Source organism: Sorex fumeus, unplaced genomic scaffold (assembly GCF_029834395.1).
Source record: "Sorex fumeus unplaced genomic scaffold, SorFum_2.1 ptg000072l, whole genome shotgun sequence".
Classification (NCBI taxonomy): Eukaryota; Metazoa; Chordata; class Mammalia; order Eulipotyphla; family Soricidae; genus Sorex; species Sorex fumeus.
In genome coordinates, this window is record NW_026606129.1 from 8028547 (window position 1) to 8052813 (window position 24267).

General features: G+C 64.3%; 1 protein-coding gene across 2 annotated transcripts in view; it reads right to left on the reverse strand.

The window, feature by feature from the left end:
* SRGAP3 (SLIT-ROBO Rho GTPase activating protein 3) overlaps positions 1-24267 on the reverse strand; it is a 128573-nt gene that overhangs the window by 12723 nt on the left and 91583 nt on the right. The window contains exons 4-13 of one of the 2 annotated variants that reach the window (XM_056128987.1): positions 23587-23649; positions 16703-16885; positions 15072-15200; positions 14007-14228; positions 13613-13714; positions 12176-12373; positions 10883-10967; positions 7403-7430; positions 1087-1117; positions 287-347 (exon numbers count right to left, since the gene is read on the reverse strand). In XM_056128987.1, the coding sequence (XP_055984962.1) occupies positions 287-347; positions 1087-1117; positions 7403-7430; positions 10883-10967; positions 12176-12373; positions 13613-13714; positions 14007-14228; positions 15072-15200; positions 16703-16885; positions 23587-23649 (1102 nt within the window). Of the gene's footprint in view, positions 1-286; positions 348-1086; positions 1118-2705; positions 2809-7402; positions 7431-10882; positions 10968-12175; positions 12374-13612; positions 13715-14006; positions 14229-15071; positions 15201-16702; positions 16886-23586; positions 23650-24267 lie in introns of both variants that reach the window. The other variant, XM_056128986.1, reaches the window with a different exon arrangement.

Below are 24267 nucleotides of genomic sequence, written 5' to 3' on the forward strand. Positions count from 1 at the left end.
CCCCCACCCCACCTGCACCTTCAAAATCTCCACCTGAGGAGTCACCTGGGCTGGCGGGGCGGGTCCCTCAGGGTCCCTCAGGGTCCCTCAGGGCTGCTGCGGGGGCTCATCGGGGGTGGGCGCAGGCCCAGTGCCCGGAGGGGCCGTCTCCTCCTGGGCACTTTGGCTGGGTCGCCTGCAGCTACTGGAGTGCGAGGGAGGGTCGGGGCTGCCCTGTCCATGGCCTGGGGGGGCAGGGAAGGCCCCCAATGCGTCCCCCACCCCCGGCCCGGGCCCCGGAGCTCACCGTACAGATTGATGTACCGGATGCAGCTCTCCACCACCAGCGGGATGGCCTGTCCCGAGTCCTGGGGAGAGAGACGCGTGAGTGCGGGCGCGGGGCACACCCCACCCTCCCCGCCGGAGGGAGACAGGCCCACACGGACGGACAGACGGACGCACGGACAGACGGACGCACGCGGTGCTCAGGCAGCACGTGGGTTAGTACGCTCAGAGGAGGAAGCGAGCGGGGACGCTGGCCCTGAGGTGCCCACACACAGCCACACGAGACAGCACAGCTCTGCCGTGTTAAAGAAATGCTCGCCTGCTCCTGACGTGCCCCCTCCGCTCCGCCCTGCCCCCGTGCCACCTCCGGGGCCCGACCTGGTGCCAGTTGGGGTCACGGGTGCTGGCCCCCGAGAGTCTGCTCAAGGCCACTCTCCACGTCCCAGTCACACAGCTGGACACCGGGACTCGCAGTGGCCACAGACGAGAGGCCGCTGGACGGCCACACGCTGTGGGGAGAGGCTGGAGGCTCAGGCCTCTCCGGGGCCGGGGGCAGCTTCTGCGGGGCCTCCCTAGGCCGGGGCCTCTCTGGGGGTCTGGCCTCGCCGTTCCTCAGGCCCCCCGGGAGGACATCGTGCGTCTGAAACGCTCGTCCCCGGGGGCAGACGCCTACCGCTGGGGCGTGGACAGGCCACTGCCCTCCAGCCGGGGCGCATGGGGGCCTCCTTCTGGGCTGGGCCTCTTGGCCCGTTGTTCTAGAATGTGCCATGAGACACAGGCTCCAGCCAGAGCTAAGGGGCCGGGGGCCTCTCCAGTAAATACCTGGTTCCTGGTTCGAGCATTTCTTCTTCCTCTGATAACAAACAAGAGAGAGGCAGCGGAGCAGGAGAGAAAGACAAGGTTACGCGAGTCGGGGCATCCCGGGAGCAGCCGGCAGATCCGCGAGTACCGCGATGCAATGGCAGCCGCGCGGCCTGGGGCGCTGGGCCCTGCCCTGCCAGCCGTCCAGGAGGCGCCACGCACGGCGCCCACCCTCGGGAGCCCTCGGGAAACTGGTCTTGGGCAACGGCAAATGCCACCCAGATGGTGCTGACCGCGCGCCCGGGGACTGGGGTCCGGAGGTGGAGGCCCAGGCTCCAGGCTCCCCCCGGCTCCCTGAGACTCCCTGCCCTGAGACCCGCTCGGCTGTGTCTGTGTCCGGGGCCCCGAGCTGGGGAGGCCCTCGGGGCTGGGGTGCCTGGGGGTGGGGTGGGCGTCCCTGCAACATCCCTGAGGGAGCGAGGGGGCGGTGTGTATTCTGGACCGGGCTTTGCAGTGCTGGACTCAGAGGTGCTGTGTGCACCCAGGTCCTCCAGGGGGCAGCACTGAGCACCAGAAAGTGCTGCTGGTCCCAGACCAGGTTCATGAACTGTCCACGCATGACCTAACTGCACCAACACGTGCCCTCCTGTCCCCAGCCCCTGCCCCCCACTGTCCCTTCCACGGTCCTTGGTCCCCATCAAGTCCTGCTCCCTCTCCCGCCGCGCCCTGTGCTGTCCTCCCCATCTGAGGATGGAGGCTTGAGGGCCGGCGCAGGTGCAGCCCCCACTGCCCCTGAGTCAGGAGAGTCTCCAGACCCGGGACTTTTCCCAGGGGTGGAAGCTGCTGTGGGGCTCCCGGGGCCCGGCAGGGACTGTCCCTCCCATGCCATGAGGAGAATCGCCCTCACTCCCCACTCACGGCTGCCCCTGTTGGCTCCATCACCCTCCTAGTCCACCTGCGCCTTTCCCCCTTGGACCCCAGCAGCCAAGAGGCAGAGACGTGCTCTGGGCCGGCACCGGGGGCCATAGGGCCCCTCTGCGGCTCTCCCGCCCCCCAGCTCCCACAGACGCCGACCAGGGGACGGGGCTCAGGGCCGCTAAGGAGGAGTATTTCCTCCACAGCTGCCTCCTGGGATGCGGGGGGAGGTTGCTCATCTGTGTCCAGGGTAACACACGGGGGCATGCATGTCCGCATACTGGGTAACACACGGGATGTGTGTGTGTGTGTGTCCATGTACTGGGTAACTCACGGGGGCATGCGTGTCCGCGTACTGGGTAACACACGGGATGTGTGTGTGTGTGTGTGTGTGTGTGTGTGTGTCCATGCACTGGGTAACACGCGGGGGTGCGCGTCTGTGTCCTGAGTGACATGCGGGGGTGGGGTGGGAAGGGCTGGCTCCCGCCCACACTCCTCTCGGCCTCCCTCGCCCTGGGGTCCCCGCGCCCCGAGGCTGCGGGCAGGGACTCAGTACTGGCACTCCCCCGCCCTGGGCATCAGCGGTCTCAGCACCATCTCCTCCCTCCCCGGGGACAGCGGGGGCCGGGGGGCTGCGGGCAGGGGCGGCGGCGGGCTGGTGGGCTCCGGGGCGAGGCGGCCATTGCATCGGGCACACGGCGGACGCTGCAGCTCCCAGCCAGTACCTTAATGAACGCCTCCATACAGCCGTTAAACAGCTTATGGCTACACACTGAGAGAGGCCTAGGTCTCCTCATTTTCTGTGGCTTAGGGGGAAGGCAGGGGGGCCTAGGGGAAAACGAACAAAAGAAATCAAGAAAGCAACGAACATAAACGCCCGAGCGGGGAAGCTGCGCTCCGGCCGGCTGGAGGAGACGGCGGGCCCCGGGCATCGGCACCCACGCCCAGACCCCCGCCGCGGGGTTGGCCGGCCCGACGCCCCACGCCGGGGGCCGGGCCGCGCTCACACGACACAGACACATTCTGATTCAGGGGGCAGGGACACGGCACGTGTCCTGGAAACCAGCGACATGCCCATCAGAGGCGGCCGCCCTGCCACGCCAACCGGGGCAGAGAGAGGCGAGCCGGACCCCAGGAAAGCGAGAGACTCTCAGAACTGACGGGAGAAGCTGGCCACCCTCACGCTGCTGACCGAGAGGCAGCCACGGCTCTCCTCATTGCAGAGAGCATGCGACTGGCGCCAGGAGCCTGGCAGCAGCGTCTTTGGGGGCTGCAGTCGGCTGGACGCGGCTGGAGTTGAGTTTTCCCTTTCCCTAAAAACGCTTTCAAGTCTGTGATCACACATCAGCTCGACCCTGCCCGCAGGGGCCCGTTTCACAGAGGCGGAGACTGAGTCCCAGCCCCAACCTGAGCCCGGCTCCTTCCTGGGCTGGTCCCCAGGGGGCCTGGCCTGCACCTGACTCTGCCCGTCAGCTCGTCCCCACGGCCCCACAGGGTGGGGTGAAAGTGTCTCGCTTTCCTGCCGGTCTCCCGTCCTTGAGCTGCCCCTTGGTCACAGGAGAGGACACGGGACGGGGCGACGGGCCCAGACCCCGGCCTGGTTTCCAGGGCCGCTCACCATGCATGGGCCTGGGCTGGCTTTGCTCCTGGGCACCCCGGCTGGCTTAGCCTCCCCGGGCAGAGCTGCCCGTTGGCACACGGCTTGGCTCATGATCTGGAGAAGCAGCAAGTAGAGCCCCAGCCGGGCCCGGGTCAAAGAACTGGTCCCCGAAACCGTGGTGGGGTCTGATTGGGCACGAGTTCGTGCAGACCGGGGGCCCAGGTGGGGGGCAAAGGAGGCCCAGGAGATTCCAGCCGCCCCTGCCCCTGAGCTGGTACGCTTTTCCCTCCCAGCAGCCCTACCAGCCAGGGACCCCCTCGGCCGCGTGGCCCGGGACGGGGTTCGAGCAAAGTCTGCGCCCGCCAGGCCATGCATGAGCCAGGCACCGCTGAATCCCGCGAGCATGCCAGGGCACCAGGCGCACAGCACGAACCCAACTCCGGGAGGGGAATAGCAGCAGCAGGCAAGACGGTCTCAAGCTCATCCTGGCTCTGAGCCAGCCCGGTTAGCTAAGTCCGCGTCACATCTGTGTTCTCGCTTTGGGGGGTGCGCGCGTGGGCGGGCCGATGCGGCAGAAAGGAACCCGCTTCCCAGTTTGCCAACGCCCAAGAGAATCTCAGAACCGTGGCACCCTCCCAAAGGGGAGTCCCTGGGACGGGACCGGGCGGCGGGACCCCGAGACCAGTGTCTCAGAGGGGTCGGGGGTTCCGGTTCTGAAGGCCTCAGCTCCCGTCTCCTCCCACACCCGCCGCGGCAGGCATGAGCAAGCAGGAGGCACGCGAGCACGCGGGGGCTCAGGTCGCTCAGGGTCACAGAGATCAAGGTCCCACCCTGGGTCCCGGGAAATGGATTCTGATCCATTTTTATCCCGACACCCAGCAGGAACATTATCTTCTGCTGCACGCCCGTGGCCGGCAGGAGTTGGGAGTCTTACCTCAGAACTGGACACCCCACGTTTTAAAAACTGAGGGTACCTGACTGGAGGCCTTTTTCCAAATAAGGCCTTTTTTACAGTTTTTCCCCCTTGAAACGTACAAACGGCACGAAGACAAGGGAGCCTGTTCCCCCCACACCTCCCGCCCTGTGGGGACGCCTCGTGCCCGGGAGATTCTCTGACCAGGAGACGTAGCTACCCCCACTCTGACGAGCCCGACCCGTCGGCGACTTACTGGAGTGCTGGGTGGGGCAGAAAGTGGGGAGCGGGGGGGCAGCTGAGCCAGGGGAAGTGGGGGAGCCTAAGCCTTCCGTCTCTTCTGCCGCTCAGGCGCAGAGCAAAGGGAAAGAAAGGAGAGAGGCAGAGAAAACGGGTACAGCGCGCGGGGTGGGGGAGGGGAAGCCGGGGCCAGGACCCTCCTGCTCTCTCCCGGGACGAAAATGCACGGGACGGTTTCTCCGGGACTCTGTGTCACACAGGGCGGGGCTCATACTCTCCCCCTGGTGGTCCGCGGGCACCAGCACCCAATCCGGTGGCACCGCCGTGGCTCTGCTGGCCCTGCCTGGGAGCGTCTGGGGGCAGGAGCCGCAGAGACCTCCCCGTAGTGCAGGCCACGGGCCGGGGCACCAGCGCCGACTTGACGACCCTGCTCAAGCACAGGTGGCAACTGCGTGACCCCCACACCTGCCGAGGGGGGGGGGCTAGGGATGGGGCCGGGGCCGGGCGGGGTGGGGCGGGGCTGACGGGCAGAAGCTGATCCACTCTCCGAGGCCCACGGCTTCCCCCAGGACACCACAGGGGCAGCAGAGAATGATGGGGATGCAGAGAGCCACGGGTGGAAACAGCTCCCGCTGCATTTTAAAACCACACCCACATCGGCTGCATGCTGAGCACTGAGTACTGAGCACCAGGCGACACGACACGCTGGGCATGGTTGGGGGAAGTCAAGGCAGGTGTCGGCCAACTTGGTTAGTCTGCCGAAGCGGCTGCTCTGACTGTGCTCCACTCGAGTGGTGGGCGTAAAGTCTGTGTGAGTGTGTGTGTGTGTGTGTGAGTGTGCCTGTGTGTGAGTGTGTGTGAATGTGTGTGAGTGTGGGGTGAGTGAGACTGTGTGTGAGTGTGTGAATGTGTGTGAGGGTGTGTGTGTTTGTATGTGAAGTGTGTGAGTGTCTGTGGGCTGTGAGTGTGAGTGTGGGTGTATGTTGTGTGAGGGTGTATGTGAGTGAATGACAATGTGTGTGTGGGTATGAGTGTGTGCGATTGTGTGTTTGTGTGTAGTATGCGTGTATGAGTGTGCGAGTGTGTATAAGTGAGTGAGTCGGTGTGTGTGTGGTGTGTGTGAATGTGAGTGTACGAGTGTGTGTATGAGTGTGTGTGTGTGTATGCGTGTGCGCGTGTGTGTATGAGTGTGTATGTATGAGTGTGTGTGAGTGTATGAGTGTGTGTGTATGAGGGTGTGAGCATGTGGGGGGGTCTCTGAGTGTGGCAACCCCAGCTCCGATTTCCAGGCCCTGGGTCCCAGGGGTGTGGAGGGAGAGTCACTTCTCAGTGCTCCCTTCGTTTGTTTGGGGGCCACAACGGGTGGTTCGGGGGACCCTGTGGGGTGCCGGGGATCCAACCCAGTGGCTCAGCCGTGAGCACGGGCGCCCCCCCCCCACCCTGCTGTACTGTCTCTGTAGCCTGCCCCGTTTTCTGTTGTTTTGTTCCCACCCTTAACTCTGCTTCAAGATAACCTTGGACACAGGCCAAGGGTGCGGTCACAGGTTTTCCTGGAATCAGCTGGAAGGACCTTCTCGGGCAGATGACCCGAGACTCCGAGACTCGGGAGGGAGGGAGGGAGGGAGGGAGGGGAGACTCGGCCCCCCCGGCTGCTCTGTTACCCACAGTCTTTGGTACAGACCGTGGCTTTCGCTCTCTGGACAACAGATTCTCTCAAGGAGAGACTTAGTCAGAGGTTTGCTTCTGAGAGGCCTTGAGGGTGACCTGGTCACCTCTGCTGGCCAGTGCCAGGGTGCCCGGCTGTGCCCAGACTGCAGGTCCAGGGCACGGGTGCAGGGGTCTCTCATACTTCCCTGCCAGGCCCCCAAAACCCGGAGCCTTGAGCCTCTTCCAGAGACAGTCGGGAGCTCACCCTCCCTCTGGCCAGGAGCAGATGGTCGGGTCTGGGACTCTGGGCTCCCGAGAAGAATCTGTGGGGAAGGGGTGCTGGCCCGGGGCTGGGTCTGGCGGGCGCAGAGGGTGAGCTACTGCGGGGCACTCAGAAGCGCCAGGCGCAAGGCAGCGTGCGTAGCTGGACTGTGAGGGAGCGGGGGAAGGGGGGGAAGGTGCCCCAGGCGGGTGGGGTGGGGGCAGCGCAGGGCTCTGGTCTGCAGGAGGGGGGCTGGGGCGCGGGGCAGGGGTGGCAGGGAGCAAGCCGGAGAAAAGCAGAAGGCGCCCGTTACCCCAGACTCTGCCCAGGGCTCGTGCGCCTGAAGCCGGGGTGCGGCAGGGGAGCGGCGGGCATGCGTGAGGGCCGTGTGTAGGGGCGAGCCTGGAGGTGTGTTTCATGAGCCGGACCCAAGCCGAGGCGAACGGGACCCCTGGGCTGCACCCCAGTTGGCCCAGAGTTCACGCAGAGGGGAGACGCGTGACCCCCTCTCCCTGCTCCCTGCAGCGACCCTTGGACTCTGTTCCCATCCTGCCAGGGGGACTCACGGGGACCATGCACCCCCCTGGGGACCCCCCTCCCCCTGGAAAGCTTTCCTCAGCTGCAAGGAGCGAAGCAGCCAGGGCAGCACCTCCGTCCCCTCTCCGCACAGCCGCTCCAGCCTGGGGACACGCGGGAGGGCTCCCCCTCTCTGACACCCCCCACTCGGCCGCGCCCTCCCCGCCCACCGCGTGGCTCTTACCTGGTGGTGCCGCATTCCGCTCTCTCCCCTGGAAGAAAAGGGCGCTGGGTTACGACTGGGCCAGAGAACGTTCAGCTCCCTGGAAACCAAGACGTCCTGGCCTTGGCTCTGGGAGCCCCGGGGAATCTATCACGCCCAGGAGCCACTTCCCACGGCGCCCTTGCCGCAGATGTCCACTTCGACAGCCCACAGACTGTTTTCCGTTGACCGCCTGGCCTGGACGCCAGAGGCTCCAGCTCAAAACGCAGTGTCTTGGCCTCCCGAGGCGGCCGGGATGAGAAACTAGGAAAGACCGGCTGCCCCCAGGGCCGAGTCCTGCCCTGCCCAGACGGCAGCTGCAGGCAGAGAAGGAAAGGTTCAGTCAAGTGGATGCGTCCACTCTGCAGCGGGGTGGGGGGGGGGGTCAGTGTCCATCTAGAGCCAAGATCTGGGGTCAGCTAGTGGCCTGGCATGACTAGTGGGCACCTGGTCTCCTGGGAACTCAGTCACGGTGCCCACCCCCAGGGGTCCCCAGCTTGCCCTGTCCAGCACATCTAGACGACAGCGGCCAACAGCACTCAGGGTCAAGGTCCGCACACCAGCGCGTCTGCCCCCGTCCCTTGGGCCGGAACCCTGCAGACCCCCTGCCCCCACGTCCCCCTTCCTGACTTTGCACACGAGGCTTCCCAACATCCTCCCTGACTGACAGCTGGCTGAAGCCCTCGGCCCTCTGTCCCGGCCCGCTGTCACCTGCCTGGGGTCTGTCTCCTTCACCCCCAGACACGGCCAGGCTGGAGCTCAGCCCGTCTTCCGCCTGCGGCTCTCACCGGCTCCAAGCTGGCTCCTTCCCACCCGGCTCTGCTTACAGCAGGGAGGGAGTGCGCACACCCTGTGCTTGGGGATGGAGGGAGAACAGGGCGGGAGGAGGCGGTGAGCAGTTCCAGGACGTGAATCCCGGGCCCCTGTGACCCACGCACCCAGGACAGACTGAGCCTGGCATGAACCTCAGACCCCAGCCAGGCCCCGGACTCTGTGCCTGCTGCTCTGGGAGGTTCCGCCGTCTCTGCTCCTAGCATTAACGTGGAACGTGCCTCCATCCCACCTTCTGGGCTTGGGGCTGGGGACACACTCTAAAGCAAGTGGCTGGCCGTGCTCTGGGCTCCCAGGGACGCTTATCTGGTCGGTGGGTGAGTTGATCCTGGCCTGGTGAAAGCGTGTCCCCCCCAGCCAGGGACCAGGCACCCCTCCCCCTGGGGGCCACAGGCAGCGTGAGACACACCCCTAGAACGACAGGCAGCCCGGAGCCGGCCATGGTTGATGTCAGCTCTGCCATGCCGGACAGAGGGCACGGCAGTGGCCTGGCTGTGGAGTCGTGGACCAGAGGGTGGGGGGCTGCTTGCAGGTCCCCCTGGGCCCCCATGTTTGGGCATCCAGTATCCGTTTATGCAAATGTGACCCCAGACCTTGTATCCTCACCTTGCGGTTTCTCTCAGGCCCACACAGCGGAGCGAGCGAGGCCGGCAGAGCTCAGCCCCGGGATGTGGGGAAGCATCTACCCTGCTGCCACTTCTAAAAAACAACTGAGGGTCCCAGCATCCCTCCCACCCCCCATCCCCCCCGTCCCACCCTGCCTCTGTGGCAGGGCATTCCCCCTTGTTCTCTCTCTCTTCTTTTGGATGGGCACTGGTGGAGGGATGGGTACTTGATCATTGTATAACTGAAACCCAAGCACAAAAATTTGTAAGTCTACAACTGTACCTCATGGTGTTTCACTAATAAATAAATAAAAATAAATAAATAAATTAATTAAAAAAACTGAGGGGGATGGAGCAATAGCACGGCGGGGAGGGCGTTTGCCTTGCATGCGGCCGACCTGGGTTCGATTCCCAGCACCCCAGAGGGTCCCCGGAGCACCGCCAGGAGCAATTCCTGAGTGCAGAGCCAGGAGTAACCCCTGTGCATTGCTGGGTGTGACCACCCTTCCAAAAAACCAAATGAAACGAAACAAAAACTGGTTTCTTTGGGCCATGGTGTAGGAGAAACCGAGGCAGGGCCATGATGCATCGTCCCAGGCAGCGTGCTCCACTTGGCCCTGCATTTACTTCACTGCAAACTTTCCAGACGGACCCCCCCCCCGCCCCCATGTAAAATTAGATCTCCAAGGACCAGAAGACAAAAGCAACCCAAGCCCGACTCAGAGGCTTGTGTCCGGGGGGAGGGGCCTCGCAGACAGATGAGCCAGGGTGGAGCTCCATGAGCCCCTCACCCCTCACCCCTCACCCCTCCAGCAGAAGGGGGGTGTCACAGCTCTCATCTTCTCCGTCACTCAGAAACTCTGCAGCCGCCTGGCTCCAGCCCGAGGAACGTCCCAGCATCCCTCCCGGGCACGGTGCAACTCCCTGACTCTCCCGCACCGATGGCTGTGCTCCAGCCACTCCGAGGGGGAGGACCAGGGCTCCTCCCACCCGCTCTGCCACAGCCGCCCTGGCTCCGGGGTCCTCCCGAAGCGCATCTCCCCCTCAGCAGCTCAGCAAGGCTGTGATGAGAACACCCCCAGAGAGCCTGTGACAGCCCACCCCGTCCTCCTGGCAGGCAGAAACGAAAGGTCCCGCATGACAGCACGGATGGGGAGGAGGAACCCCCTGCGGCCTCCGTGTTTGCTTTTTGCTTTCCTTTTCTTTCAGGGTGACTCTATGCTCAGGGGTCACTTCTGGTGGTCTTGGGGGACCACACGGGACCGAACCCCACGGCAGTGCCTGCCCACGAGGTTGATGCTCGCCGGTCTCAGGTGCCCCCCACTGAGACTCGGGCACACAGGCAGAGGGAGCAGCACGTGCCAAGGCCCAGGAGCACAGCTGGCGTGCTGGGCGTGCAGAGTGACGGGTGTGGCCTCGCATCTGTGTCCACGGCGTGTCCCACACCCCAGACAGGACAGTCACTGCGAGCCAGGAGGCACCAGAGGGCTGGCTTAAGTGCCAGGCTTGAGTGCGCCCAACTGCCCACCCCAGGACACCAGCTCTGCCTTCTGGCCTGAAGGGATGCATCATCACCGGCCCTGTGGAGCCTCGGGGCACCTTCACCCTCAGGTCCTGCCCAAGCTACCGACGCCCCTCCCTGCTGTGGTCCCTCCTCCTGGGGCCCCTGGAGCAACAGGACGGTGGGCAGGGCACGGCCTTGCATGTGGCTGACAGGGTTCGATCCCCGGCTCCCCAGAGAGTCCCCTGAGCACCCCTGGGAGTGAGCCCTGAGCACCACTGGGAGTGACCGCAAAACCAAATAAACAAAACAAGATGGGGGTGGTCCCTGGTGCCCAGCCAGTGTCCAGTGAGGGCTCAAAGCCGTTTCCTGTCACGTAGGACAGGGAGGCGGCTCCTGAGGCAGGGCTCAGCGTCCCGGGGCCCCACAGAGCCTCAGGTGTCCTGTCCCCACACAGTGTCCCCCAGGACCCTCCAGGGCCCCCTCCCAGTGTCCTCCCCAGTGTCCCCGTCCCGGCGTCCTCACCTTCCCCCAGCGTCTGCCTGAGCAGGTCATGCTTGGCCTGCAGCTTGGTGATAAGGTTGCTCCCGTTCACATATTCTTTGAACTTCTGCAAGACACAGGCGGGCCCGGCCGTGAGCCGCTCAGGGTCCTGCAGTGCAGGCCCCCCCGCCAGGGCGCCCGCGTCCCCCCGCCCCTACCCCCTCCCCCCCGCCCAGGTCCCAGCTTGTGCTGCTCCCGCTGCCCTGGGGCTCTGGGCACCTGGCTGGTCTGAGGGCGGACCCAGGAGGGGGCACCGAGGACCCCCCCCCAGTCACCCGTGCAGCAGAGACGGAATATGGGGGAAGCGCAGGCTGGAGAGGGAGACCCCCTGGGCGGGGACACTCTGCTTCTTGTCAGGACCCCCGTGACAGCTGTGGTTAGACGCCCCACCCCAGCGGCCCCTGCTCAGCCTGGCCCAGGGCAAGGCACCCGGAGACCTCCGTTACAGAACTCCCCCCACCTGCGCCCAGCTCAGCCGGCCCCCCCCAGAGTCCCTTCTTGGGGCCCCCACTTCCTTCCGAGGCCTGTCCTTAGGGGAGGGGCTGTGGCCAGGCCACGTGGGAATCTCAGTCCTGGCACCCGCAGCCCACGTGGGCAGAACAGGATGGAATAGCCCCACACAGACAGAATGGGACGGACTAGCCTCCCCCCCCCAAGGACATAACGGGAAGAAATAGCCCCCCACGGACACATAGGCGCTGGACACTGAAGCAGGAAGCAGGGCTGCTGGCCAAGAGGGCAGCAGGGTCTGTGGGTCCCGGGAAGGTGTCCCCAGCAAGGAGCCCTGAGAAGGGGCAGCAGTGCAGTGGGGGCGTCCTCCAGATCATCCCCCCAGCAATCCCGGGCGGTCAGGTGAGTCCCAGTGCTGGGAACCAGTCAGTGCCCGGTCAGGAGCCCAGCACCAGGCGGGGGCAGAGCGGGGGCAGGACCGTGCTGTGTCTGGTTCCGAAGCGGCTGCAGAGACCCCTCGGCAGGGAGTGGCCGGGGAGGGGCGCAGGGCCCTGTCCTGCTGGGGAAATGAAGGACCCCTCCCGGCGCCTCGAGCACAGAGCCCAGAGCAGTGAGCGGGACACTGGGCGAGGAGATGGGGCGGGGAGGGCAGTGCGGCCGTCGGGACCGGCCGGTGCCCAGGCCCTGCGGATCCACCTCCTGAGATGCCAGGCACCAACCCGGGGAGTAGACCTGGGTTATGGGGCCCCTGGACACACAGGTCAGCTGGGCTGGGCTGGGCGCCCGGACACACAGGGTGCCGGGCCGGGCCAGGCCGGGCCGTACCGTGAAGTAGAAGGTCTCGGTCTCCTGCTGGTTGGCCCTGCGCTTGGCGATGCTGATCTTGTTCATGTAGGTCTCGGAGGCGGCCGAGCGGACGGACTCGGTGGAGCGGCTGTGCTGGAAGGCGTCGGACACGTCAAAGTCCTCCACGGTCAGCATGTCCCGCAGCGTCTGCAGGGTGGCGTCCAGGGTCTTCCGCACCTGGGGGGCACCGCAGGTCAGCGAGGTGGGGGGCCGGAGACCCCCCCCAGGCTCCTGCCTGAAGGTTCTGGGTGTGGGTGAGACTGGGGGCAGCCGCTGCCAGGTCACCGCCGTCACCAAGGACGTGGGGAGTCAGGGGGGCAGCGAGCAGCCGTGTGGTCAGCCTGAACCCGGGCGTACGGGCAGGGAGACGGCTCGGGCGTCAGAAGCACAGGCTGCGTGGCACGCGGGGCCCCAAGGTCAAGCCCCCACTGTGTCCCCATCCCAGCAACGCCGGGCATGGCCTTGATGCCCCTCCACCCTTCCGCTGCTGGGCCTGAGCATGGAATTGCCCAGCTCAGGTGGCAGGTGCCGCCAAGTGGCCGAGAGCCCCAGGACCATTGCACGGGAGGACCCCGAACTAAAAACTAGAAGTCACTGCTTTGGTCCCGGGGACCCTGAAGACGGCTGTGCTGAGCGAGGACCCTGGAGTTCCAGGTCTGTTCCTCAGGGTTCTAGGTCTGCCCCCAGGGTTCCAGGCCTTTCCCCATTCCCCCACTGGGGTTCTAGGTCTGTCCCCTTGGGGTTCTTGGTCTGCCTCCCTTGGGGTTCTAGGTCTGCCCCCAGGGTTCCAGGCCTTTCCCCATTCCCCCACTGGGGTTCTAGGTCTGTCCCCTTGGGGTTCTTGGTCTGCCTCCCTTGGGGTTCTAGGTCTGCCCCAGGATTCTAGGTGTGCCCTCCCTTGGGGTTCTAGGTCTACCCCAGGATTCTAGGTGTGCCCTCCCTTGGGGTTCTAGGTCTGCCCCTGTTTCTCGGCCACATGGCCAAAACCCATTTCTACCAGGGGAAGAGGCCGCAGAGGTGGGAATGTTCTGGAAGGCTCTGGGCTCTCAGCGGGAGGAGGCAGGGGCAGGGACAGGTGGCAAGGTGGCAGCCTCCTGCACAGTCTGACCACCAGGGTCCCCATCACAAGAGACCCCGAAGCCGCTGTCCAAGCACCCCAGTCTGCCCAGCGTGGATCCGGCTGCTCGAGGCCAGAGAGAAGCTCGTCAGGGGATGGTGGGTCACTGGCCGCCCGGCGCCACGTGTGACTGCAGACACAACCGTCATTTTGGGGCGAACACAGTCCAGACGGAGGAAATGGAACTCCCCCGCCGGCCCTGTTTCTAAGAGCGTCCCTGGCTCCCTGCGCTGGGCACCTGCTGCCCTGCCCCCCCACCCGTCCAGAGTTGGCTTCTGGCCCCGGGTGTGGCCACTCACCTCCTCGTTCTCGATCTTGAGTGTGGCCAGCCGGGACTGCAGCTGGTGGTACCGCATGAGGAGCTCAGTCTGCACGGGCTGCTGGGCACTGACCTGGCACACCTGCGGGGTGGACACGGCCGCCACAGCCAGGGAGGACAGACCCGTGACCACCCTGCACGCGATGCCTCGGCCCAGACACTACTGGTGGGCAGAGGCGCCCCGTCCACCCTGGGAACGGTCAGGACTGCCCATGACTGAGTCACTGAGGCTCCAGCGCTGCCTGGTCTGGGGACGGGCGTGTGGGTCTCCAGGCGGGGGGACGGCGGGGCCGGGAGAGGCCAGGCCAAGGATGGACAGTCAACTCCGAGGGAGGGCCCCCCGTCCCCCCAAGCCCCGCGGGAGGGGCCCCCACCTCGTCCCCCATGTGTGGCTGGAACTCGAACTTGAGCGGCGGGCAGAAGAGCTGGTTGCACATGTCCATGACCGCGTGCTTGTCACTGCGCGCGTCCAGGCTGTCCACCGCGTTCTCGATGACGTCCAGGCCCTCGTGGCGGGAAGTCTCCAGGTTGTACTCGGCCGAGAGGTAGGTCCGAAAGGTGCGGGCCAGGCTGGCGTGGAAGCCCAGGTCACAGCACTGGAGGGACAGCGGAGGGCTGGGTGTGCGGCCCCAGCCTCTCCAGGGAGCCCCCTGCCTCCGCAGACCATCCCTGAACCCCAGATCCCACCCCAGGGGCCTCACAGGGGCTTGGGGTTGCGGCTTGGGTGACGCCTGCCTACAGAAGTCCCCGTCCAGGTTTCCTGTCCAAGGCCACTTCCTCCAGGAAGCCCTCCTGGATGTTTGCCACTCAGCCCCCACACAGGATCCCTCTGAGGGGTCTGCCTCCTTGTCCACCCCCTCACCATAATACCCATCGCCTGGCACTGCGACCCCCATGAATGCCCCGGGCCCCTCAGTGGGAGGCTCCCCTGGCCTTGCCCCGAGCCCCTTTCCCCCTGCTATGCCGAGGGACAGGACGTGGGGCTGGAGGTGAGTGCGGGAGCAGAGTGGGCTGGTGTGGCCTGGCGCCTGCTAAGGCAGCATTTGTCCCCCTGGCAATGGCCGGCCCTGGGCAAGGAAGAGGCCCTCGGCCCAGAGAGGACACAACAGCCCCCAGGGACCCCGGCTGAGCATATCCAGGGCCCCAGAGTCCTTGAGGGAGGGACAGTGGGGGACATGGAGCCCCCCGGGGTGGGGAGTGGACAGGAGACTCCTTGGGGGCGGGCCTGCGCTCCCCTCCCCTGCCTGGGCCTTCCAGGGTCTCCCCAGATCAGCCGCCCGCAAGTGTGGATGGCCGCAACTCCACAGCCCGCCCCTTCCTTCCTCCCTCCCGCCCGTGTGCCCAGTTCGGGAAGCGCCTGGGTGGAGTGTGAGTAGACACGTGCCTGGCGGGCGGCCCCCCCTGCCCCAGGCCCACGGCCCCCCTCACTCCCTGCTCACGTCGATGAGGTCTGACACGTCGCGGATGTAGTACTTGCTGACGGCCGCGTTGGTGGCCGCCAGGTTGAGCAGGTAGTCGTTGCGGGCCTTGGTGCACTTGAGCTTGTTCTCCGAGTACTTGGCCTGTCTCTGGAAGCAGACGGGTGGGTGAGCCAGCACTCCTGAAAGGGGGGCCTGGGGGTCTTCAGGGATGCTCCTGAGAACCCCAAAACCAGGCAGGGCGGCTGGAGCCTGGACTCTCCTCTCTCTCTCTCTCTCCCTCTCTCTCTCTCTCTCTCTCTCACTCACTCTCTCTCTCTCTCACACACACACACATACATACATACACACATGCACACATGCACACACATACACATACACACATACACACACATACATACACGCACATACACACACACAGACAAGATCACCCCTGGAGGGGCTCGGTGGTGTCTTGCAGTGAGACAGGACCAGACCCTCCTGGGACCCCTCATGGCACCCCCAAACTTCGAGGCCGGCCTGGCCCACGTCCCCCTCTCACCCCGGCCTCCTCTCCTGCCCCTCAAAGGCTGAGGTCAGTCCCGCTGCGGTGGCCCCTTCCCCGTCATCTGCGTGTGGCCCCCTCGCCGATCCCAGGCCTGGGCCCTCCCGCCCACCCCATCCCTCCGTTGGTTCCATCTCTGTTCGCCCCTGATGATGATTCTCACTTTGACACAAACTACTTCAGACCCGTTTCCGGTCCACAGCGGAATCGAGTCCCAGGTCCCGATGGACATGCCTGGCCGCTCCTGACCAGGGGCTCGTGAGGGCAGGACACGCGTTAGGACTGGGGGTCCCTGTGAGGGCACGCAGGACACCCGCACTCCCTGCACTCCCCCTCGTCTGCTCCCCACGCGGTCCCTGGGGTCTCTGCCCTATTCCAGCCGCCGAGGCTGCCCCTCGATGTCACATCACTGGATCCGACAGTCCCCCTCTGCCTGGTGGGGTGTGGCTGACCCCCACCCAGCCGCGGAGTCTGACCATCGGCTTCCGTGCTCTGAGGCACAGCCTGGAGCTCCGCTTAACGGACGGCTCCGAATCCTGTTTTTCATTCTTTACTGACGCCCTGCTTTCTGGGACCCCCACTACAAGGGCTCCGTGACTACAGGGGCTGGGCGCGGCTGTGGTGGCCACATTGGGCCTGCATGAGGCCGGCATGGAGGGCGTCTCACTACGAGGGCGTGGGGGTGTCGCAGGGCCCAGCCTTGGCCTGGAGCTGGACAGTCCCCAGCCATGAAATGATGACAAAGTTGGTTCGGCCGCATCCATCTCCTCACACAGAGCCAGGGACAAGGGGACGGGAAGGGTCAGAGAGGCGGTCTAGTGCGGGTATCAAGCCCAGCCTGGGTCCAGAGCTGCCCCCGCTCTCTGCTGCTTAGAAATGGCACTTCCGGGACCCTGTCCGCGTCACCAGGTGCAGGGGGGCCCCAATTCTCTGGTGGGGTTCCCTCCTGGGGTCACATCAGCCTGGCCCTGCCCTGACCCCTCAGCACATGGCGTCTGGACCTGCCCACCCCTGAGGGCTCCCCTGGGGGACCCCGTGCCCACTCCAGCCCCTCCTGTCCATGGGCTGCAGGGGCCCCCTCACGAGGCCCCCGCCCGCCCGCACTCGCCTTCTCCTTCATCTTCTCGATCTTCCTCACGGAGCTGCGTCGCTGAGGCCGCTCCTCGTGCCTCAGAAGGCTCATGCCCAGGTCGCCCGCGCGGAACTGCTTCTCCTCCTGCTTCTCGGCCTCCTTCAGCTTGCTCTCAGCGCTGATGCTCTCGGTGTGGTACATATGGTAGGTTTTCATGACCTGGGACGCAGCAGCGTGTGGTCAGCGCCCGGCCCTCTGCCCCCCCGCCCCGGCCCCCTGCAACCCCTCTAGGCCTGGAAGTGACCAGGGCCGGGGGGCTGCCCCCTGCTGCATTGCGGAGGCCCACACAGTGCCAGGCTAAGGGCGGCAAAGGGGACCCTAAAAAGGGCAGCTGCCACCCCCGGGCATCGTGGGGTTCAGGGGTCCTCCCGCTGCTGTCCGCTGCCTGTCAGTCACAACTCGGGTCCCCCCCCAGCCTCAGAGGACGCCCCGGGATCCAGGCCACAAAGCAGGAGCCCCCCAGTAGCCCCACGAGCTGCAGGAGGCTCTGCCCCAGTCGGTGTGTCTGACACTGCACCCCCCCCCCCCCGCAACCCTCACCCCTGCTTACAAGTAAAGCAGCACACACACGCACCACCCCACTGGCACATGCTGGGTCGTGTTATAAAAAAGGATGATTGGGAGTCAGCAGCCTGCAGCTGCCAGCCGGGTCAACCAACGAAACTCTAAACAGGGAAACCGAGGCCCAGGGAGGGGGGCAGTGACTTATTCTGGGACGCACGGGATTGCCAGCACCACCTCCAGACTCTGCCCCCTGTACACAGCACAATCAAGACTTGGGGCGCAGCACAAAGGCCCCTCCGGCTCCCACCGGGCCCCCGGCCCCGCCTCAGGCACTGGCCGATGTGCTGTCCACTGTCCAGCAGGTCACGTTTGGGGCTGGAGAGACAGGACAGTGGGGAGGGCACTTGCCTGGCACGCGGCCAACCCAGGTTCCATCCCCGGCACCCCGTAGGGTTCCCCGAGCCCCACCAGGAGCGATCACTGAGCACAGAGCCAGGAGTACGCCCTGAGCACTGCCAGGTGAGGCCCCTAAAACAAAACAAAAAGTACCACGTTGTGGTCTAGAGCATCAGCCACGCGGGACCCTGCAGGGTGGTCGCCCCCGAGATTTCGCCCCAACACCTCCCTGGCAGGCTCACTCTTGCTGAGTGGCAGAACCATGGGATGGGGGGGCTTCTGGAAGGGGGGCTGGGTGGCACTTTTGCTGGTCGCGGTGCTGAGCCTCTGGGCATCTGTCTCCTGCAGGAAACGCTGAGGGGTGGACGAGGGCGTGGGGAGGGCATGTGGCCGGGTCAGAGCCCCGCTTTCTGCCGTCTATTCACTCCTTGACCTAATTCACCGCCACGTCTCGGACCCGAGGGTGCCTGCCCAAGGCGGGGACCTCACTGGTGAGAAGGGCGGGGGCTGGTGAGACGGTGTGCCAAACATGGTGTGGCCAGCCCGGGTTTGGTGCCTGGCACAGCCACTGCCCCCGAGCACCCTGGGAATCCGCCCCCGGCACCGCCAGGTGTGGCCGGAAACCAAACAATCAACCAGACAGATGATTATCTCTCTGGGGGCCAGAGCAGAGCGACAGCACAGCAGGCGGGGAGCTGGCCTTGCCTGCAGACAACCTGGGCTCGAGCCCTGGCACCCCACGGGGTCCCCCGACGCCCTCCAGGAGCGATTCCTGAGTGCAGAGCCAGGAGTAAGCCCTCAGCACTGCCGGGTGTGGCCCCCAAATAAAAACAAACGGAAATGAAACAACCCACCAGAATGTTCTGGATCCACGCTGCGGAGCCTGGTTCTGTGCTCAGAGAAGAGCAGCGGGCAGTGCCCACCGTACTGCTCGCCTGGTCCCTGCATTGGGCAACTGGAGGACACTGGCAGCTTCACCCCAACTCACTCTCGGCCAGCGTCCGGATTTCTTAGGAGGAATTCTTGCCTCTTGTTGGTTCTCCCTGCCTTTCATCCTAAAAATCCCTAATCTCTTCAGAACAACTAGAAAGCACAGTGAGTCCTGGCGGAGACCCCCAGAGTTCCCAAGCCCCGCGCCAGCCTCCTGGCGCCCATCTCTCCATAGTCGCCAGTGCCACTAAACTCCTCTGCGGAGCCAGGAACCCCAAAGTGCCCCCTTACGACGCGCCTTCTTTCATTTTGTTCACGTTTAATTGAATCACAGTAAATGACAGAGCAATTCATGGCTGAGTGTCAGATGGACGGTGTTGCAACACCCAGGCTCCCACTTCCCTCCACCAGTGACCTCAGTTTCCCTCCTGCCCCCAGCCTGCGGCACCTTTTCCTCTTCCTTTCCCCCCCCCCCCTGAGCACAGCGATGGCCAATACTGTCACTAGTGTCATGCGCGTGTCATTGGGTGTCATTGGGTGTCATGCGCGTCGCGTTCTTGCCACCTAGTGGCCAAAGGGAGTGACCGCAGGCCTTCTGCCAGGCTGACCGAGGTGGCTGAGGCTTGACAGGGTTGCTGGGGGGTCCGGGTCAGCGGTCAGCTACCTTCCCCTTCCTGAATCTTCTCTCTCCCTCCTCTCCTCCCTCCCCCTCTGCCTCCGGACTCACGACCCCACTGGCTTTGGAACGGTTCGGTTCTGGCCTCTGGCCCCAGAACCCTCACTGACCGCCCGCCTGCTTTTGTGCTCACCGCCCCACAGGTCTGCCGCCGCCTGTGCTGTGGGCGTTTCTGTCTGCAGCCGCGTCTTCCCGTGCACCCACCCGCGCAGCCACCGCCCACACTATCGCTTCCCCTCCTTCTCTCCAGCAAGCCAAGCTCCGAGGTCCTGCTCCAAGGAGTCTTGGGTGGGGTGGGGGTGGGGGACCCAGGTGCTTCCTCCTGGCCCCGGGATACCGCAAGCTGGAGGTTCAGGGTCAGTTCCGGGCAGCAGCTGCCAACGGTGAGCTGAATTCAGACCCAGGCATTTACTCTCTGAAGAAAGCCACGCTATTTCGTTTTTTGCTTTTTTGTTTTGGGGCCACACCTGGCTATCTTTGTTTGGGGTTACTCTTGGCTCTGTGCGCAGCGGTCATTCCTGGAGGGGCTCAGGGGACCGCACGGGGTGCCGGGGATCAAATCTGGGTCAGCGCATACAAGGCCCGCGTCTCGCTTGCTTTTCTCTCTCCCCAGCCCAGAGCGAGCTGTTTCTGCCCAGAAATACGTCGAGACAGGCTGTGGCCTGGAAGGGCGACGGTTCCATAGCCCAGAACCGTCTGCTCAGTCCCGTCAGCCCAGGACGGGCGTGGGAGTTTCTGGAAGCATCTGCTCCTTCCAGGATCGCAAGCCTCTCTTCTGAGTGTCCCCGGGAGCCTGCCCACTTCCCTTGGCCCCTTCTGGACGGTAACAAGCGTGGCCAGCACAGTGCCAGCCCGTGTCTGCTTGTCAGCCCGGAGGACCCCTACCCCTTGATGCTCCATGGGGTAAGGGGGCCCCGCCCCTCGGGTGGCAGGAACGAGGCTCCCCCACCCGCCAGCTTAGGGTGCCCCTCTCTGCCCTGTGGAAGCCCAGACGGCTCTGAGGGGGCTAGTGAGCAGCGTGGGGGCTGGAACACAGGAGGACATGGGTCAGCTGAGGTCATAGGTCAAGACCCATCTTCAAGCTTCAAGCGGGGGGGGGGGGGGTGGATGTGTCTCAGAAGGGGTCCCTAGAGACTCAGATGACCCTTACAAGGTGGGAAGTTTCCTTCCAAAGCCGTAGACTGCGCCAGGGTCATCCCCAAAACAGAGCAAGTGCAGCCCCAGAGGTGCATGGGAGGCCTGGGCCCATTTTCTCTCTCAGGAGACTTGGGGCCACAGCCGGCAGTGCTCAGGGATGGCACCTAGGGGTACTCAGGCCTCGAGCAGCAGTGCCACAGATAGATCTGGGGCTGGCCACAGCAAGGCAAGAGCTGCAGGCCGTGTGTCTGCTCTACCATGGGTGCCCATCTGTTCTGCTGGTTCTCATGAGGTTTTCCAGGAATGGCAATGCACTGCCCCAGCATGAAGGAAACTGAGGCCCAGGGACAGCCAGCATATGGCCCAGTGGCTCATGCTGGCCAGGCAGATGGAGCTTGGAGGCCCAGCCAAGGTGGACGCTGATGGCCACAAGCCTTTGTGCTTCCTTGGGCCTGAGGTCAAGCCCACAGGGATGCATAGGCCCCACCTGGCCAGCCCCAGGCCAGTCCGGGGACAGGGTGGCACCCTGGGCCCATGCATGCCAAGAAAACCCTGCAGGGACCCCCACTTCAGCAAGACCCCCACATCCTGAAACCCTGCAGCCTCTACACAGCTCCCGGGCACGACCTTATTCTTTCCTTCTGTGGTCAAGAAACGGCCATACCCCAGCGAGAGGCCAAGACCTAGTTCCTGAGCAGAGATCCTGTCCTGGGCTGACTGGAACCCAACATGGTCAGAGAGATCTGCACGAATGAACACATGAGGGCTGGTGGCAGGACCTGGGGGGTGGGTGGGTGGATGGGTGGTTGGGCGGATACCGGGATGGATGGATTTATGACTGTGTGAGAGGTGAAAAGAGGGTTGAATGAATGGGTGGATGGTTAGGATGGATGCATGGATGGGGTGAATGGATGAATAGGTGGATAAGGGGATGGATGGATGGATCAGTGAGTGCATAGATGGAGTGAGTGGAATAATGAACGATGAGGTAGATCCGTGGATGAGACGATGGATGTATAGAGGATTGTGGGTGGGTGGGTGGATGAGTGACAGGATGGATGGATGATGAGGTGGATGTAGATGGATGGGTGGATGGGTGCACGGATGGATGATTGATAGAGGGGTGAACGGACGGGACGGGGTTGCATAAGTGGATGGTAGACGAATGCATGGATAGATGAGTGGGCAGATGGTTCAGGGAATAAATGGACATATGTATGGGTGGACGAGTGCATGGTCAGGTGAGGGGATGGCTAGATGGGGGCAAATGGCAGTGGGGGAAAGGAGGAGGGATAGTGAGGTGGGGAGACCCCCTTCAGTCTTGTGGTGCCAGCTACGTCTGTGACCGTCAGGGACAGTTTTTCGTGTGCTCTGTATCGTACAAAGTCGTGTCCTCGTCCATACTACAGTGGGGTTGGGGGGCTCTAGCAGCAGAGCACGGACCCTGCATGTGCGAGGCCCTGGGCCCAGCCAGCCCCTGGCTTTGCATGCCCAGCTCAGTGCCGCTCTTGTGGCACCCGTGGCAGTAACAACAGAAAGGAATCCTCGGTGGGTAAGACAGAGGCCTGCTGGCTTCCCTACAAGGAAGTATGGCATAGTGGGTGAGGACTCTGGGGAGAAAGTGTGAAAGGAAGGCTTCCTGGAGGAAGTGGCAAGAAGTAAGAGTAGTTGCTGCCAGGTGGGTGTACAGGATATCGGGTGGGGGGCATCCGGGCGAAGGAGAGTAGCCGGAACAGGTGGGAGGAACCCTGACAGGCAGAAGGTTCCTGGGCGTGCGGGTGAGCCCTGGCCCTCCAGCCACCCCGTGGGCCTCTGGGCTGTCCAGATCAGCCAGACCTGAGCAGCATCCTGGGCGCCCCCAACGTCGCGCTACCTTTGGACCCACCTGGTTCGTCAGAAACTGGCAGGACCTGACAATTCTGGGCGTGGCATGCGGCCCAAGCCCGGCCAATCAGTGAACAGTATGCTAATGTGGCCACCAGGCCCGCCGCTGATTTGTGCGTCCGGGGAAGGCAGGGAGGGAAGCGTCGGGTCCTCCACCAGGGGGCGCTGAGGGGCCGAGGGGACGGGCCAGATGCAGGACCGCGGAGGGATGGAGCGGCTGGTCCCCAAGGGGGGCATCAGGAGCTGGGGGTGCTTCTTCAGGCAGGGCAACGAGGGGGGTTGCTCAGAAGAATTGTGGGGTGAATACATCAGCTTCGCTCTTGGCAGTCACCCTGTGTGCCCTGGGCAGGGCTAAACATTCCCCACTCCCCCTCAGAACAGCGGGAGAGGAGCTGGCAGCACCCGCAAACCCCAGCTGCACCCACATCCCCGAGTAACACCCGACATGGTCCTGCACGCTCCACTGAGACGGTTGTGTGTCACACACTTCTGTCATGGCGCCGAGATGCCCGGACCCCACACAGCCGACAACCCGTGGAAGCACCCTCAGACAAGCCTCTGGAATCCCGCCCTTTCTCCTCACTGGGAGACTGAGTGCAGAAACACAAATCTCCCCAGGGAAACTGAGTCCAGAAAAATGAACTCGCCTCCCCATCCCCTAGGGAGGGAGACCGAGTCAGGTCACAAGTCCCCTCCCCACAGGTCACACAGTCCACGGGGTCAGAGGCAGAACGCCACCCAAGGAAGAGGCTCACGCCAACCCAGACGGTGCCCGAGACGAGTGCAGAAAGTCGCAGCAGAGACAGACCTTGGGCTATGCGCCGTCAGGACAGGATACCAGGTCTGCAAGAGGGGCTTCAGGCCCGACACGGCCCTCTGGGGAGAAGCTTTTCTGGAAAGGAGACGCCCTCAGCGCCAACATGTGACCCTATATCTGACCCACATCTACACGCGACCCGTGTGCTCCCATGCCCCCAACATGTGATCTGGATGCTCCTGTGACACCCCCCCCCCCACATGTCCTGTGCCCCACACGGTGAGTCCCGTGAGCTCACCTTCATGTCCTTGTCTCACCCTGAGCCAGGCCCTGTGCAGGGGCGGGTGGCACGGGGCACTGAGCTGTTCCCCTCTGGGACCTCCTGAGTGGCCAGGCCCCTCAGACACCTCAGAACCATACACCTTCCTCAGAGGGCACCTGCGGGGGGCCTCCCTCAGAGCCTCCTGTCTCGTGTGGTGTTACGGGGACCCCTGGAGCCAGACACGTGGGGCATGGCTGCAGGCACACGACCGACCTCGGGGTGACCGGCTGAAGGCAGGGCAGGGCAGGACTCACCGTGTACAGCTCGTTGGTGACCTTCAGCAGCTCCTCGTGCATCTGCAGCCCGATCTCCTTGCTCTGGAACACGAAGAGCAAATGTCAGGGGTCACAAAGGGCTGGGGGAGGGCCGAGGAGGCGCAGAAACCCCACACGTCCTCAGGCTCCTCGCAAAGACCAAGGCCCGGGCTTTCATGCTGCACACCCCCTCCCCCGGCGATTCAGAGACACCCCACAGCCAGGGGGCCTGGTGACCCTTCTGGCGCAGAAGTGGGGGTCTTGCTCCATTCTCCCCCACGGGGCCTGGGGGGGAGTGCGTTCCACAGAACACAGCTGGGAAACAGGGCTGCAGCCCCTCGGGCTCACTGTGGCCCTGTGGGCCCCAGCAGCCACCTGCAGACACTCGTCACCCGTGGGCCACGAGGCTGAGCGCATGGGGACAGGAAGAGTGGCGACAGAAGAGCAGAAACACTCTGAAGCAAGTTGGACCTCAGGGAGGCACCAGCACACCCAGGGGACAGGTATTCCCCCTGAGGAACTCTGGGGGTTCTCCATGGCCCCAGGGTGTCATGTTCTCCCCGAGGTTTGCCTGGGGGTGGAGGGCTCAGAAACAGGTGTGAGCTGACTTGTGTTTCCACCCGCCTCGGTCCCGCCGGGCCAGGGGTGGCCGTTGCTGTCAGGAGCATTTGGGCAAATATC